We start from the raw sequence: 16,871 nt of genomic DNA on the forward strand, positions 1-16,871 counted from the left end.
CTTTCCATCGTATTCATTTGCTCTTCCTAAGCTTTGGTTAAAGGACAAGAAAGATGGGAACATAAACAATCAAATTGTCAAATTAGAACCCATTTTACCTTTTCTCAATGATTCAAAACACAATGTAAAAAGTTTTAGATTAACAATAATCACAACAAAGTAAAATGAAGAACACAAAAGAAACTTGCCATAGGAACCAGCTATGCTACTGCAAAGCACTTCAAGAGAATCAGATTTACTTCCATAATGCACCTAATTATTTAAACCCCAAGATACATTGCGACATTGAGCCATAGACTCATATTGGGATACTTACAAATATTTGTAATACAATCTTATATCAATTGATATGTCGGTATTAAAAGTCTAAAATTTGATGCGGGTGAACTAATAATAAATATTGGCCGATGTCCATTGAAGAATTACTAATATACTTGAATCTACAGGAAATAACCAATTAACATTGAGCAAAAATTCAGAACAGACCAAAAGAGAAACTTGTTAACCCTGAAAATCAACTGATTTAATGGCTAAAATCTTGAAACTAAGGTAAAACAAAAGCATAAGACAGTACACAAAAATAAACTTAGGGTTTCAATTGCGTGCAATAATAAGTAATAACCAAGCCAAGGCAAGTGGGTTGCCTCAGACCAGAAGTAGATTTTGATTTCTTTCATTGACTTTTCACTCACTATAGTATGGACATATGGGGGTCAAAAGAAAAATGGCTTTTACGGGATAAACCAAAAGGACTTTTTCACTAATCTTGATTTCTAGGCTCTAGGCCACTTTCACCGCATTAACTTAAACAAAAGTAAAGATATTATGGGAGCCGGATAAATGTGGACGCAGATAGGCCGAATAAATATTTAGATAATCGGTACATGTTATATTGGCTTCCATCTTGTATGTTCTGGATGCCGAATATCCTAGTCGGCCACAAAGCCAGCTGAGCGAGGGGCCGATTGGAAGCTGGAGTACGATGAAGGAAGGGCCGAGTGAGCAATCACAGGACGGATTAGTAATGGGCCCCATCCTGAGGACTGGGAGCGTATATAAATAGAAGAGCAACAACGAAAGAGAGGTATGTGAGAACTATTACGCTTAACTTAAGATACAAATAACTAAGAGAGCATACACTGACTTAACCGTCGGAGTGCTAATTCTGGCACCCCCGACCGGAGTGTTCATTCCTTTTCAGGTTGCTAGTTGAGGATCTCAAGCTTCCCAGTGGATCAAAAGAGTATTTCCAAACCTCATCCCCACAATTGGCGTCGTCTGTAGGAATACTCAACTACAACTATGGCGGGCGTAACGGACGACCCTCCGATAGTCACTGACGAAACCACACAGAGAGATGACCTCACTCCAACAAACATGCTTGGACCAGAGACTATCGCCGCAAGACGTGCCTTGATCTTCGACACACTTGCCCAGAACTCACCCTTGACTTCAGCACATGAGACAATGCAAGCGATCATGGAACAGGCGAAGCAAAATGAACAGAGGCTGGAAAACATGATCGCTGAGAATGAGCGCCTCCGACAGGATTTGGCCCTGGAAGTAGCAAAATCCAAGCAAGTTACACGCCAAGATCCCAAACGACCTCTGAGAGAAGATGGTCGACAACCTCGAGTTCGAAGACAAGAAAATGACAGTGATTCTGACTCATTATCCCTGGAACCCAAAAGGAAGGGACAAGTTGAAACCACCAGCTCCTCCGAAGAGAGTTCATGTGCACGCCATAAGCAAAGGCGAAATGGTTCAGGTGAAGAGGACCAGCATAATCCCTTTGTGCGACGGATCGCGAAGGCAGTATTACCCAAAAAGTTTAAAGCCTCATTGTTCACCTTGTACGACGGGAAATCAGACCCCACTGATCACATCCGACAATACAAGCAAGCTATGACATTGCATGCGGACGACGAAGCCCTCATGTGCCGAATGTTTCTGAATAGTTTGGGACCGTTGGCCGTCCGATGGTATTACAAATTGGAACCGGCATCGATTAAGAGCTTTCATCAACTCCAAAAATCCTTCATGGCAAGGTTCATGACCAATGAGATCCAGCCGAACCAGGCCGATTCTCTTTGGGTTATGCAAATCCAGTTATGAGAAACATTATGAGCGTATTCGGGGCGCTATTGGGAATGCTTTAATCTTGTGAATGATGCCTGCAACGACTCCATGGCCATCACCGCCTCTAAAATGGGGTTGCATCCTGATAGTGCCCTTCGCAGTTCCTTGACTAGAAAGCCCCCCAAAACAGCCTGGTCGTTGATGAAGAAAGTCGAGGAATATTGCAAAGTTGAAGATGACGCACTGCAGGTCAAAGTCGGGCACCAGGCCATCCAGACGGCCCCATCCGAAATTATTCAGCCGATAAGTTCTGTACCATCACGGAGCCCTAAACCACGGGGTCGGGCTAAACGAGACAAGAGAAATTTGCGCCAATCAAACGGCCAATGCTCCCACCAAGTTAATGAACAACTTCAAGTGGATAACAGGCGTGCAAGGCGCGCGACCAAGAAATATACAGAGCTGTCAGCACGGTCATGACTAAAATTCAATATCTGCTGTTCTTCAAGTGGCCGCCCAAGATGGTGGGACCTCCCGACACAAGGAGACGAGATAGGCGGTGCGAATATCACAAAGATCACGGTCATGACACCGACAGTTGCTATGCTTTAAAAGACCACCTTGAGGAGTTGGTACAAGATGGACGGCTCCAGCAACACATCCGAAAGAACAACTCAACGAAAACAGTTGCCCTAAGGTAAGACTCACCTCCGCTCGGCGTAATCCATATGATATACAGCCTGCCGACAGCCCCTACTGTACATTCAATTCAGTCATATCCTGGTTCCCAAAAGCAAATCACACCAGCAAAATGGCCCTACGAAGCTCCGAGTATTACCTTCGACGATTCTGATTTGATTGGCATAACACTCCCCCACATTGATCCATTGGTCATCGAACTACGCGTGAATCGATTCACCGTTGAACGCGTTCGCATAGACCAAGGGAGTACTTCGGAGGTTACGTATTACAAGACCTTCATCAAACTCGGGCTCATCGAGTCAGACCTGTCTCTGGCTCCCTATCCGTTATTGAACTTCAATGCTAATCCAGAATATCCGTTGGGAAATATCACATTACCAGTTCGAGCGGGCTCTCGAACAGTGGATGTAGAATTCCTGGTTGTGAAGCTTCCTTTGCCGTATAATATCATCATGCGACGAACTTGGCTACATACGATGCAGGCCGTGCCAAGCACCTATCATAAATTGCTCCGCTTCGCGACTTAACGCGACATTGAACAAATCCGTGGCTCACAGAAATCGGCACAAGCTTGTTACCTCCTTGTCGCAAAGACTCCAAGAGAGCTGGAAGTGAATTCTATTGAGGTGCCGGATCGCGAGAGCCTCGACAATATTGGACGGCTCCCAACTGAAGAGGCCACAGAAGCCCTGGATCGAGTTGAAATTGACGGGGATCCTGATAGGTTCTTCATTGTCGGCGCCTCCTTGAGTAAAACTGACAGGCAGCAGCTAATTACCTTCTTACTCAGCAACCTGGATGTATTCGCGTGGTCGCCGCATGAAATTTCGGGGGTAGATCCATCTATTTCTCAGCACCGTTTAAATGTCAACCCCAAATGCATGCTGATTATTCAGAAAAGCCGACGGTCAATCGTAGAACACACAGCTGTCGTTGTTGAAGAAGTTGATCGGTTGCTTGATGCCGGACAATCCGGAAAATGACATATCCTACATGGCTATCGAATACTGTGGTGGTAAAGAAGAAAAATAGGACATGGCGAGTCTGTGTGGACTTCACGAATTTAAATAAAGCTTGCCACAAGGATTGTTTTCCTCTCCCCAGAATTGACCAACTAGTAGACGCCACGACACGCCATCAACGTATGAGCTTCCTCGATGCCTACAGAGGCTACCATCAAATCGTCATGCATCTGGAGGACCAAGACAAAACTGCATTCCTCACCCCAAGAGGAACCTATTCCAATAAAGTTATGCCTTTTGGGCTGAAGAATGCGGGGGCAACGTACCAAAGACTAGTCACTGCCATGTTCAAGGAGCAACTCTGCTGAACTATGAAAGTGTACATTAACGATATGGTGGTCAAGTCTAAAGAAGAGCAAACTCATCTGGCCGATCTGGAAAAGACATTCAGCATTTTACGCAAGTACAAAATGAAGCTGAACGCTTCCAAATGTGCATTTGGGATTAGATCCGGCAAATTCCTTGGCTACATTGTCAACCACTGAGGAATCAAAGCCAACCCGAGGCAAATCACAACAATCTTAGAACTCGGCTCCCCTCGTTCGGTGAAAGAGGTTCAAAAGTTGATGGGGATGGCCGCCGCACTCAACAGGTTCATCAGTCGTTCCACAAATCGCTGCCGACAATTCTTTCACACTCTACGGCAGGGTAAGGCCTTTGAATGGACCTCCGAGTGCGAAGTTGCTTTTAACGGCCTGAAGACCTACCTCCGATCAGTTCCACTCTTGACAACACCTTCGGCAGGTGACCCGCTCATTTTATATCTGGTAGTTTCCGACCGGGCCGTCAGCGCCGTACTGTTAAAGAAAGAGCTTGGGGAGTAGCGGCCAGTGTATTATGTGAGCAAGGCAATGGTTGACGCCGAAACATGTTACCTTCCATTGGAAAAACTCATCCTAGCCCTTATCATGGCAGCAAGAAAGCTGATGCATTACTTTCAGGGGCATACCATCGGGGTACTAACGGACCACCCCCTCCGGTCGGTACTCCGTAGTGCAGAAGCATTAGGGCGCATTTCAAAGTGGACTCTTGAACTTGGCCAGTACGATATTCAGTTTCTGCCTAGAATCTCAATTAAGGGGCACGTGCTTGCCGACTTTGTGGCCGAATTCACTGGGGGTCTTGCTGACTTCAAGTCTGATGAAATTCAACCTAAGCCGAACTGGAGAATTTATGTTGGGGACATTTGGCAGTTGTACTGTGATGGATCGTCCAATCAATATGGCAGCAAGGCCGGCGTAGTGATAATGGCTCCCGATGGGGCAATAATTGAGCAAGCTGTCAAACTCGACTTCAAAGCATCGAATAATGAGGCCGAATACGAGGCCTTGCTAACCGGCTTGCGGAATGCACATCTCCTCAGTGCACGGCGTCTGCTTATATATTGCGATTCAAAGCTGGTGGTCAATCAGCTAAATGGGGAGTACACGGCAAAAAACGACCGTATGGCCGCTTACATGAAAATGACAAATTCTTTGCTGGCAAAATTTGACCATAATGAATTGAACCAAATAACCCATGATCAAAACACACACGAAGACGCCCTGGCTTGCCTAGCCTCCGCCATTAACTCAGAGATTAAACGGACAATTAAGGTGGGTTTCATCCCTAAGCCGAGCATTAGCCCTTCAGAGGAAGTCCAGATCAATGTCATAGAATCAGAGCTGAGTTAGATGGACTCTATTGCTACATTCCTATCTTCCGAACAACTCCTGTTGGATAAGAAAGAAGCACACAAGCTGTGAAACAAAGCCCTGCGATACTATTTGGATCCGCAAGGAAAACTTTACACAAAATCCCTTTCTGGCCCGTACCTAGAATGCGTTCATCCAGGTAAAGTCGAGGGACTACTGACTGAAATACATGAAGGTAACTGTGGCGCTCATTCTGGCGGGCACTCTTTGGCCCATCGTGCTGTTACACAGGTTTATTATTGGCCGACAATGAGAGCTGATGCCGAATGTTATGTGAAGAAATGTGAACAGTGCCAGAAGTTTTCTCCCTTAACCCATCTACCTGCTGAAGAGTTAAGTTCTATAACCAGTCCTTGGCCATTCGCCCAATGGGGAGTTGACATTGTCGGACCACTGCCTCGCGCCCTGGGCAACAAGCGATTTTTGATTGTCGCGATGGATTATTTCACAAAATGGGTAGAAGCGGAGGCACTAATGCACATTCGAGATTCTAATGTGAAGCGTTTTGTTTGGAGAAATATCATAACGCGATTCGCCATTCCAAGAGCACTTATTTCAGATAACAGCACCCAGTTTGATTGCGGTGTCTACCGAGAACTGTGCAGCAAGTATAGTATTCGGCCCTATTATTCCACCCCGGCTTACCCGTAGAGTAATGGCCAAGCTGAAGCCTCCAACAAATCTATTTTAGACGGCATCAAGAAGAGGCTAGAGAAAGCTAAAGGCAAATGGGTCGAAGAATTGCCAAGTGTGTTATGGGTTCACCGCACTACTCCGAGGCGGTCCACTGGGGAGACGTCGTTCGCTTTGTGCTTCAGAACGCAGGCAATCATCCCATTGGAGATTGGCCTCCCAACCTTGAAATCAAAAGTTTTTGATTTCGGCCGAAATGACATGATGTTGGCCTTGGATTTGACTCTAATTGAAAAACGAAGAGACCGTGCCCTTGCATCCATGGCACAGTACCAACAACAGCTTGCTAAGTCATATAATCAATGTGTTCGACTGCGCCGCTACACACCAGGAGAGTTGGTCCTGAAGAAAGTGCTTCCAGCTACTAAGAATCCGACTGATGGAAAATTGGGTCCTAATTGGGACGGCCCCTATCAGATCGACTCAATCTTGGGAGTAGGGGCATATCGGCTCAAAGACATATCCGGGAAAAGTTTGGCACGGCCTTGGAATTCCACGCATTTGCGCAAATTCAATCATTAACCCGACTTGTGGGGCATGATACTTGTTTTGAACGTTTGCCGTGTACAAGTTTCATTTTTTGCAATACAAAGTTCATTGTTTCCTCACTAAAATTCAGCTTATTATAACAAGTCCTCTGACTAAGCCTCCGGATTCAGAGCCCCATGAGTGCAAGACACTTTTGGGTCGATTAAGCCTCCGAATTCGGAGTGCCCTTCGTAGATGTCATGATTGGCCAAGATAAGTCTCTGGATTTGGAGCCCCATCAGTGCAAGACACTTTTGGGCCGATTAAGCCTCCGAATTCAAAGCCCTTTCAATGCATGACACTTTTGGGCCAATTAAGCCTTCGGATTCGGAGTGCCCTTCGTGGATGTCACGATTGGCCAAGTCTCCAAATTCGGAGCCCCATTAGTGCATGACACTTTTGGGCCGATTAAGACTCTGGATTCGGAGCGTCCTTCGTGGATGTCACGATTGGCCAAGACAAGTCTTCGAATTCGGAGCCCCAAGAGTGCAAGACACTTTTGGGCCGATTAAGCCTCTGGATTCGGAGCGCCTTCGTGGATGTCACGATTGGCCAAGATAAGTCTCCGAATTCGGAGCCCCATCAGTGCATTACACTTTTGGGCCGACTAAGCCTCCGGATTCGGAGCCCCATCAGTGCATGACACTTTTAGGCCGATTAAGCCTCCGAATTCGGAGTGCCCTTCGTGGATGTCAAAATTGGCTAAGATAAGTCTTCGAATTCGGAGCCCCAAAAGTGCAAGACACTTTTGGGCCAATTAAGCCTTCGAATTCGGAGCACCTTCGTGGATGTCACGATTGGCCAAGAAAAGTCTTCGGATTCGGAGCCCCATTAGTGTATGACACTTTTGGGCCGACTAGGCCTCTAGATTCGGAGCCCCATCAGTGCATGACACGTTTGGGCCGATTAAGCTTCCAGATTCAGAGCGCCCTTCGTGGATGTCACGATTGGCCAAGTCTCCGAATTTGGAGCCCCAAGAGTGCAAGACACTTTTGGGCCGATTAAGCCTCCGGATTCGGAGCGCCTTCGTAGATGTCACGATTGGCCAAGATAAGTCTCCGGATTCGGAGCCCCATCAGTGCATGACACTTTTGGGCTGATTAAGCCTCTGGATTCAGAGAGCCGTTCATGGATGTCACGTTTGGCCAAGATAAGTCTTCGAATTCGGAGCGCCTTCGTAGATGTCATGATTGGCCAAGATAAGTCTCCGGATTCAGAGCCCCATCAGTGTATGACACTTTGGGGCCGACTAAGCCTCCAGATTCGGAGCCCCATCAGTGCATGACACTTTTGGGCCGATTAAGCCTCTGGATCCGGAGCGCCCTTCATGGATGTCACGATTGGCCACGTCTCCAAATTCGGAGTCCCATTAGTGCAAGACACTTTTGGGCCGATTAAAACTCTGGATTCAGAGCGCCCTTCATGGATGTCACGATTGGCCAAGATAAATCTCCGAATTCGGAGCCCCATCAGTCCACGACACTTTTGGGCCGATCCCCAAGAATGCAAGACACTTTTGGACTGAATAAGGCTCCGAATTTGGAGCGCCCTTCGTGGATGTCAGGATTGGCCAAGTCTCTGAATTCGGAGCCCTATTAGTGCAAAACACTTTCGGACCGATTAAGCCTTCGGATTCGGAGCGCGCTTCGTGGACGTCATGATTGGCCAAGATAAGTCTCCGAATTCGGAGCCCAATTAGTGCAAGACACTTTCGGGCTAATTAAGCCTCCAGATTCGGAGCGCCCTTCATGGATGTCACGATTGGCCAAGATAAGTCTCTGAATTCGGAGCCCCATTAGTGCAAGAATCTTAAAGGAATTTCAAATGAATGTAATGAATTTAAACATACTACTATCAAGGCATTAATCTTAAAGGACCACGGGAAATGAAGCGTCGCACGTGCACAAATGAGAATTTCCTCTCGGAAACTTCCCTATTTTGCTGTCAGAATCTGTTCTATTTGCAATCAGAAAATTATTCTGTTTTTGCTCCAACTTTTGCTCTGTTCTGCCATAAAAAAAGACACTATACAAAATAGGGTGGCCGACCGACCTTGCCACTGTTTTTAGGTACTGCCCTGCTGCCACAAACATGAAACAGAGCAAAAGCAGAGTGTTTCCAAGGGATGTTTGTCCTTTCTGCCTCTTCCTATCATGAAACTGATCAAGGGAGGAGTTGACTCGATGCATAAACCATCAATTGTTGCAAAGTTGTTGCATGATGGTCTATGAACTGATAGGACAAAGGCTCAATAAATGGAAATTAAGACCAACAAAAACCATCTCCCTATCATGGAGTTACCTCAAGGGAAGTGGTAGACATTGCTTCTTGAATCATTGACATCACTAAAGAGTATGTAATGACTCTAGACGCAATAGGTACAATATAACGTCCGATTAAACCCAAACTAATTTTATTAATCTTGTTTACCACTTTTAGTCCAATTTTAACCTCTTTTACATTACCTTGCCATTCCTTATTTGTTTTGTCCAAAAGTGATAATTATGTCCACTAATGAAGAAAAGTGTCAAACAAGAAGTTGTGCTTAGCATGAGAGAGATGTAATGCCCTAGTAATGAACCTCCGAAGAGGTTAAACCATTAAGCATGGAAGGTCCTTTTCTCATGCCTTAAAAAATAATCAATTGTTTGAAACAACTCTTACATAAAGAAAATCAAGAAATGAGGGAGATTGCAGAGATGATTATTACAAGTGATTATATGTATGAAAACTAATGGAATAAGACCTATAAACTCAAATAGACTGGTGTATAAGGCCAAAATCACCAAATCTATAAGGACTTACAACAATACAAGAATGATAGTCAAAGCATAAACTAAGTAAACACACTAAAACAGCCCCCTGCTCAAAAAAAAAAAAAAAAAAAAAAAAAACAGTGCCGAAAAAATTAGTTTGAAAAGCTAAAAAAAAAAAAGAAAACAAAAAAAGAAGAGAAGAAAGCTGGTAAGCAAGCTTAAGGAAGGGTGGCTAACCCCTCCACTTTTCGAACCTTAAAATCACATGTTTTAGCCTTTGAAAACTTTGAAAAACAGTAGCTAGAAGCTGAGAACCAAATGGGAAACACAAGGATATAAACTAGGGAATTAGGTTCAAGGAATGGCGGTTAACCCCTCCACCTTTGGTAGCTTTTAAATCACAAGTTTTAGCCCATAAAAACAGTCCAAAATAGAGTATAAACACCAAGAAAAAGATAAGAGAAGAGTAGTTTTAACAAGGAAAAAGTTATACCTTTGAAGAAAAAATACTCTTTGGTTCACAAACCACAAAGTGTTCACCCCCAAGAGTTGAAATTTTGGCTCAATAATCTTAGCAAGAAGCCTCAAATTTTGGGTTTAGGAAGTGTATGTATATTGCAAGATAGAGAGGGAGAGTGTTTAGCAAGTTTTGACTCTTGGCAAATTTTTCTAACCCAAAGCAAGAGGGGTGGTCATATATTTATAGAAAAATAGGTTCCTCAGTCGAAAATATGTATATTGAGCCAGCTAGTGCAAAGCATGTACATGGGAGAGGGGGACAACTAGCAGCAAATATCTGTTTACAGCTGGACATGGCTGGTTGGCCGGCCAAGAAGGGGGACAGCCGGTCACTAAAAAATGGTCCGCCAGCCACCCGTTGGCTAGCAGGCCTTTGAGTGGTCAGGCTAGAAAAAATTAGGTTTTGGTTCAAAGGAGGTACAAGGTTTGGGCTCTGAAGTTAAAAAATTGAAGCCTTTTGCTGAAGAAATTGAACGATTGCAAGTGTACTAATTCATCATTGAGTATTCACCATGAGGCGCCCAAGTCTTAAAGGCATTCAAAAATGGGGTGTCTACAGTTGCCCCTCTTTGACAGAACTCGAAGTCATGAAATGACGTGAGTGAATATCAAAGCCCGAAGACGATCCATTTTGACAAGGCCGTAAGACCTGGGCAAGAATCAAAATGTAAATACAATTAGTTGAACTCGAAAGTTTCCTACGTATCCCTTTGCTAGGAATCAAACTAGCATAGTTCATGGGCAAGATGCAAATGATATGCACAAAAAGTTGGTCTTATACCTCGCAAAGCCGGTTATTTTGAAAATCCATGATCATGTAAGATAATGCGACAAGTAGTAACAAAATGACAACAAATGAATGAGACAAACCTCCAGCTTAAATCAAAACAAATTAGCAAACAATAAATTGAAACACATTTTACATGAAAAAGGGAAAAACGGTGCAACCAATAGGCATATCTCACTTGATTTCATACAGAGAGAGGAAAGGTTATAACCAGGGAAAGAGCAGCCTAACGAGTTTCACGCAAAAGGGTAAAAACTCCATACCAAACTATGCCTCGCGCAGAAAGGATGGAGAGTGCAAGCCAAATCACACTCATGTGATAAGAAGAAGTGGTGCTATCCAAACTACGCTTTGTGCAGAGAGGGGAAAAGCTCCATGCCAAACTATGCTTCGTGTAGAGAGGGTGAAGGGTGCAAGCCAAATCAGAATCACGTGATAAGGGGAAGAGGTACTAGCCAAACTATGCTTCGCACAGAGAGGGGGATAACTCCATGCCAAACTACGCTTCGCGCAGAAAGGGTGGAGGGTACAAGCCAAATCACACTCACGTGATAAGGGGAAAGGGTACTAGCTAAACTACGCTTCACACAGAGAGGGGAAAAGCTTCATGCCAAACTACGCTTCGCACAGAGAGGGTGGAGGTTGCAAGCCAAATCACACTCACGTGATAAGGGAAAGGGGTACTAGCCAAAGTACGCTTCGCGCAGCGAGGGGAAAAGCTCCACGCCAAACTACACTTTGCGTAGAGAGGGTGGAGGGTGCAAGCCAAATCACACTTACGTGATAAGGGGAAGAGGTACTAACGAAACTACACTTTGCGTAGAAAGGAAAAATGCTCCATGCAAAACTACATTTCACTTAGAGAGGGTGGGGGATGCAAGCCAAATCACACTCACGTGATAAGGGGAAGGGGTACTAGCCAAACTACGCTTTGTACAAAAAGGGAAAAAGCTCCATGCCAAACTATGCTTCACATAGAGAGGGTGGACGGTGCAAGCCAAATCACACTCACGTGATAAGGGTGTACACAAAGAGTATGATGCATATGGATGCAACATAATTGCTATAATTGATATGTAATATGATGCAATGCATGTTCCCTGCAATGTAATAGAAAAGATGCACAAAAGTGGTGCTATCGAAAGCACCCTACAAAGGGGGGGTGGCAGGGAACAACCTACCGTGTACAGGGATATGCCATCACATATCCTAACATAAAAATTTCTTGAGATTACGTCCTGAGAAAAGAACAAGGGACAGTGATCCTAAATGTGCCTCGACGTGAAAGGAGAGATGGTACATGGCAACACATGATGCAAAAGGATGCAATGGATGCGTAAACCAGATAAAAACAATGTTGTAAAAAAAAAAAAAAGAGTAAAAGAAAGCGGTGTTGTTCTAGAAAACACCTCACCTTTCACTCTCCGACTTACAGTTCAGAAGTCTTCAAATACTCATAAAAGGATACAACTTGCTCCAGCTTGAGATCAGGGCACATTCAGGCATCAGAGACATAACGGGACTCGGAACGGTGTAACGGGAACACGATCTTAGGATCTCGGAATCCGAAACAACATCAAACACTTCAATTTTCCTCTCAAGATGAAAATAGGACCTTCCATACACAAATTGGGCAAGAGTACAAAAAAATTAACTCTGGACCAAAAGATGGGTCAGCCAGCCACAAAAATGGGATGGCCGACAACTTAATTGGCCAGCCGACCATCCGATGGATTTCGGGGGCAGTTTGGACAATGCGGCTTCAAGGCTCTTTAAAACACAACATAGACCTCATTTTCACACTCCTTCACATCCGAAAACACCCTCCCTCTCTCTTGGTGCTTTCTCTCTCTAGATTTGCACTTTACTTGCATTACCTACCTCCCTATGCAAACTTTATTCGCAAAACACTCATAGTCCTCTACATTTTGAACCGGTTTAAATTTGAATTGGTTGAGTTTTGTGGGTTCTCATTGCTTTGGGCTTATTTCTCTCATGCCTTTCTTGGTTTCTGCACTTTTTCCCGGGTTTTGACTTTTTCTCTCATTTTCTCTCTCCTAGGGCTTGACTTTTTGGGTTTTTCACATATTTTCCCTTATTTTCACTCACCACCCACTACATTGCTCATGGCGGATGACATCCCACATGACGAGGCTCTTCCTGAGGTACCTTTGCTAGATGAGGCTATTAGAGAAGCAGAGGACATCGCCGTTGATCTTGCAGCGGAAGAGATCTATCTTCCCATGCTCGAGCCCCAATTACTGCCATTGGGGGTGAGGCCTTTCGACCCTGCCACCTACCATCCACGGACACACGCGATGGCCCTGGTGGCATGTTGTGCTTTGAGGACTTCACCATGGGCATGCTCGAGGATTTCCTTCTGAGGGAGGGCAGCTTTCATCTTTCTCATGAAGCTGCTAAGGTAAGAACTTTTGTTTCATGTACTTTGCTTGCTTTGCCATTCCATTATAGTCTTTCATTCTGTTATGCAGCTGACATATTATCCTTTTAACACAAGGTGATGCCCTCTCCTAGAGAGGCTACGGGGCAGTGACGGCCAGAGAGTAGTACCAGGAGCTCCCAGCTCGAGTCTGAGAGCTGGTCGACAAGGCGGGCTATGGCCTATTTTGCCCAGGGCTTGCGCGACTGATGGCCAGTCGGGCCTTACTTGGGGCTTTGGTGGAGAAGTGGTGGGATACCACTAACTCCTTCCACCTTTCTTCGACTGGGGAGATGACGATGACACCCTACGATTTTTCCTTGATCACAAGGCTATGTGTACAGGGTGATCCGATCCTCTTCGACATAGATATGGGCCAGTAGGAGGCTGCTTGGATTCATCTGCTTGGTGTACACCCTCCTCTAGATAGACCGGCTATGGTGAGATACAGCTAGTTCTATGATCACTTCCACCGGAGCCAGCCCGAGACTCAAGCGAAGATTAAGCAATACACACGAGGCTTCCTGATATACCTTCTCAGTACCACCTTGTTCACGAATATTGTAGGCCTGTACGTGCTAAGCGCCCTAGTGGTATTGCCACGGGTCTAATTCTATGACTAGGGTGGTGCTGGCCTCACCGTCCTATATGGGTACATGAGCTTTGGTTCCCGCAAGAAGGGAAACAAGGTTGGGGGTTACTGGAGAGCCTAGGAGGTACACACTGCACTTTTGCTTTCAACTTCTGTTTGTGCATTTATGTTTTCTGCTTTCCATTTTCTATATTTATTTTTGTTTGCACATTATGCTTTCTACTCTGCACTTTCTATCTTTATCTCTTTATTTCTGCTTTGCACTTTCTATCTTTATCTCTTTCTTTATTTCTGCTTGGTGACTTACAAACTGATCTTTCCTTGTAGCTCTGGGTCTACGCATACTTTCCTGCCCTTGTCCCTATTCCACGTGACAAGGCAGAGGCTGTTGTGCCCTACTCTCTGCGATAGGACGGCCGGTGCCATCCTCGGCATCATGGCGATCCCACCTTTGCCTACTACCGCCGTTTCTTTGACATAGTGATGGCGCGTGAGGTAATCCGAAACTCATACCCATTCTATTCCATTACACTACTTTGATCCACAATTTGACAACTGACGACAACTAACAACTGGGAATCCTCTATTTGCAGATCACGTGGTAGCCATGGGTAGTGATGCCAGGTGGTATGATGGATGATTATACTAGATCTTGGGATATCTCCCCGATGCGGATCTTACTGGAGGGTCTTTTCTGTAGGACTTGGTATCTCGGAGAGAGATTTGTACGCCAGACCCTGAGGTTACGAGATCCCATTGTTCTTACTTTGCCCCCGCCATCTATGAGGATAGCTGATAGTCTCCTAGTCAAGGCCATCATGCAGTATATGGTGGGACAGGATGCCGACCTATGTCGCGGGATTAGAGATTATGTGGCCTTTATCCGGACTTATCTGATGTCATCCCTTACCAGAGCTTGTGCAAGAGATGCTACAGGTGCACCTGCTACTGGAGGTGCTGTTAACAATGTTGAGCCTGGCGTTGGAGGGACTACTCTCCTTGTTCATGTCGCGGGTTTGCTCGTGACCCCGACTGCGATCCCATGTTGGCGGCCCAGTGGGATAACCTATCAGATTCCGGTCGAGCCGCTGGAGGAGTAGCATGGGTACGTCAAGGACCCTGACGTGCAATAGGTATATACTTTGCCTCACAGTTTGCATTTTATACTTCCTTTTCTGTATACTGATGTTCAAACGAATTTGCAGGTGCCTTTGGAGTACGTGGATGGCCTCCTCGGGTTGGTCGCCTCTTTAGTACAGATGGTGTAGAGAAGGGAGACATTGCTTACTCCCCACGGTTGCCAAGTATTCTACCTTCTCTCATTCATTTGTCTTGCACTAATTCATACCCATACTGATTCTGCATTATATTGTTCTGGCTTACTATACACATATTAAATATGTACTGATGCTGTTCTGATTTGCCCATACTCATACTGATTTTCCCTCATATTGTACTGATACTCTGCATTTTACTTTCAAGTTCCATCTGCACCTGCAGCACCAGCGGCACCTCCTCCGGTTGCAGAGAGAAGACGTAGACAGGCTCTCACATGTGGCAGAGATAAGAGTAGAGGTCGAGACAGAGACAGAGGCAGGAGTGCCTAAGGTTAGAACCGTGATAATCACCTCCTTAATTAAGCAAATTAATTAAATTGATTATGTGCTTAATGATAATTATGTGATTATATATTATTAAGTGTTATTTTTAAGCCATGAGATTATTTGAATTGTTTTATTGTAGACAGATAGGTTAGAGTGAAATTAAACCTGTCTGATTTGTTAATTTTAACAAATTAGAATTAAGCAATAGGAAAGAAATTAGAGCCTAATTCACATTAGTATAATTTAATTTAGTGTAATTAAGATTTTAAGATGATGAGATTAATTTAATTTGAGTCAAATCGATTTTAATTAATTTCGTAACCTTAGGTGATTTTACTTAATTTATTAGTCTAATTAATTTGAGCCTAGTTTTTTTCTTACTCATCAATTGAATTAGAATAGGAGAGTGTAGTGGACTTTTCTTATACCTAGATAGTCTTACAGGTAGAGAGAGAAGGGATAGAACACTTGGTGAGGGAGTTCAACAAGAGAAAGAAGTTAGGAAGAAAAGAAAGAGAAGGAGAACTCGAAATCTCCATAACTTCACAAACTAGAGGTAAGAATTTCCATCAATTTTATGAAATTGAAATGCTTCCCTCATAATCCTTTAAACATGGGCTTGTTTTAAGTAAAGACCATGAATAAATAAGAGATTAGTAGTGTAATTTAATGTTAAGAACTTGCTTGAATAATTAATGAAGGAATTGTAAGAATTTAGCTCAAAGATTAACATGCATGGCATGAATTCTCCATATTCTTGTTGTTTCTTGGAGTTGCACATAAATTCTTGCATGTCTCTCATGGAATTAAGAGAATCCTTTATAAGGTTTGACTTGAAGCTTTAATTTCAAAGTTTATGTTTTATATTTCAATTGAAGCTTAATCTTTCCAAATTGAAACTTTGGGTGTTGATTTCAAGTTTAATCCCTACTTTGATCTCCCTTTCCATATTGAAGACTCAAATGCAAGTTTGTTTAAATACATTTATGGGTTTAAAACATTTGAATTTGGAACTAAAACATGGTGGAATTGTAGACCAAAAAAAGAACCATTTTTCGGATTCCAGTTTTTCCAAAACCGTACATGCAGCTTGGAGCCCTGCACATGTGGAAAACAGGGCAATGTGAAGGTGCATTCTACTTAAATTGCACCTACGGGAGCCGGTGCAGTGGTGGTCACCCCACGTGTGGCTAGGACCCCCCCCGCACGTGCGGCCCTTTTTGGGCAAACCCGGTTTGTTTTTTTCGCTTCTCTTTTCCACCTTCTGGGCTTCCGTTTGCGTGGTTTTAAAATGTTTTCATAATCATTTGCATCTCATGAGTGCATTAGATTGAAAAAATGAAAACTTAGAACCGAGTTAGTAAAGATGATTAGTTATTGACTAAGTAATAGCCGAATCAAATAGAATTGGCTATTGATACGAATGTAATCGAGTTGTTATGCTTGACTTTATTT

At 44.2% G+C, this 16,871-nt stretch overlaps 1 protein-coding gene across 1 annotated transcript; it reads left to right on the forward strand.

Moving 5' to 3' along the window:
• The first annotated feature begins 2,807 nt into the window (after positions 1-2,807).
• On the forward strand, positions 2,808-3,764 carry LOC145819166 (uncharacterized). The gene is made up of 2 exons (XM_082913125.1): positions 2,808-3,200; positions 3,339-3,764. The coding sequence occupies exons 1-2, from the start codon at positions 2,808-2,810 to the stop codon at positions 3,762-3,764; spliced, it is 819 nt and encodes a 272-aa protein (XP_082769251.1).
• Positions 3,765-16,871: the final 13,107 nt, after the last annotated feature.

Source organism: Camellia sinensis, chromosome 2 (assembly GCF_055761805.1).
Source record: "Camellia sinensis isolate YWXY chromosome 2, ASM5576180v1, whole genome shotgun sequence".
Classification (NCBI taxonomy): Eukaryota; Viridiplantae; Streptophyta; class Magnoliopsida; order Ericales; family Theaceae; genus Camellia; species Camellia sinensis.

Excerpts from the sequence above, each read along its gene's own strand:
- LOC145819166 (XM_082913125.1), top strand. The coding sequence starts at position 2,808 with ATGATATACAGCCTGCCGACAGCCCCTACTGTACATTCAATTCAGTCA. Across the intron at positions 3,201-3,338 it reads CAGTGGATGTAGAATTCCTG|AAATCGGCACAAGCTTGTTA; the intron begins GTTGTGAAGCTT and ends CGTGGCTCACAG.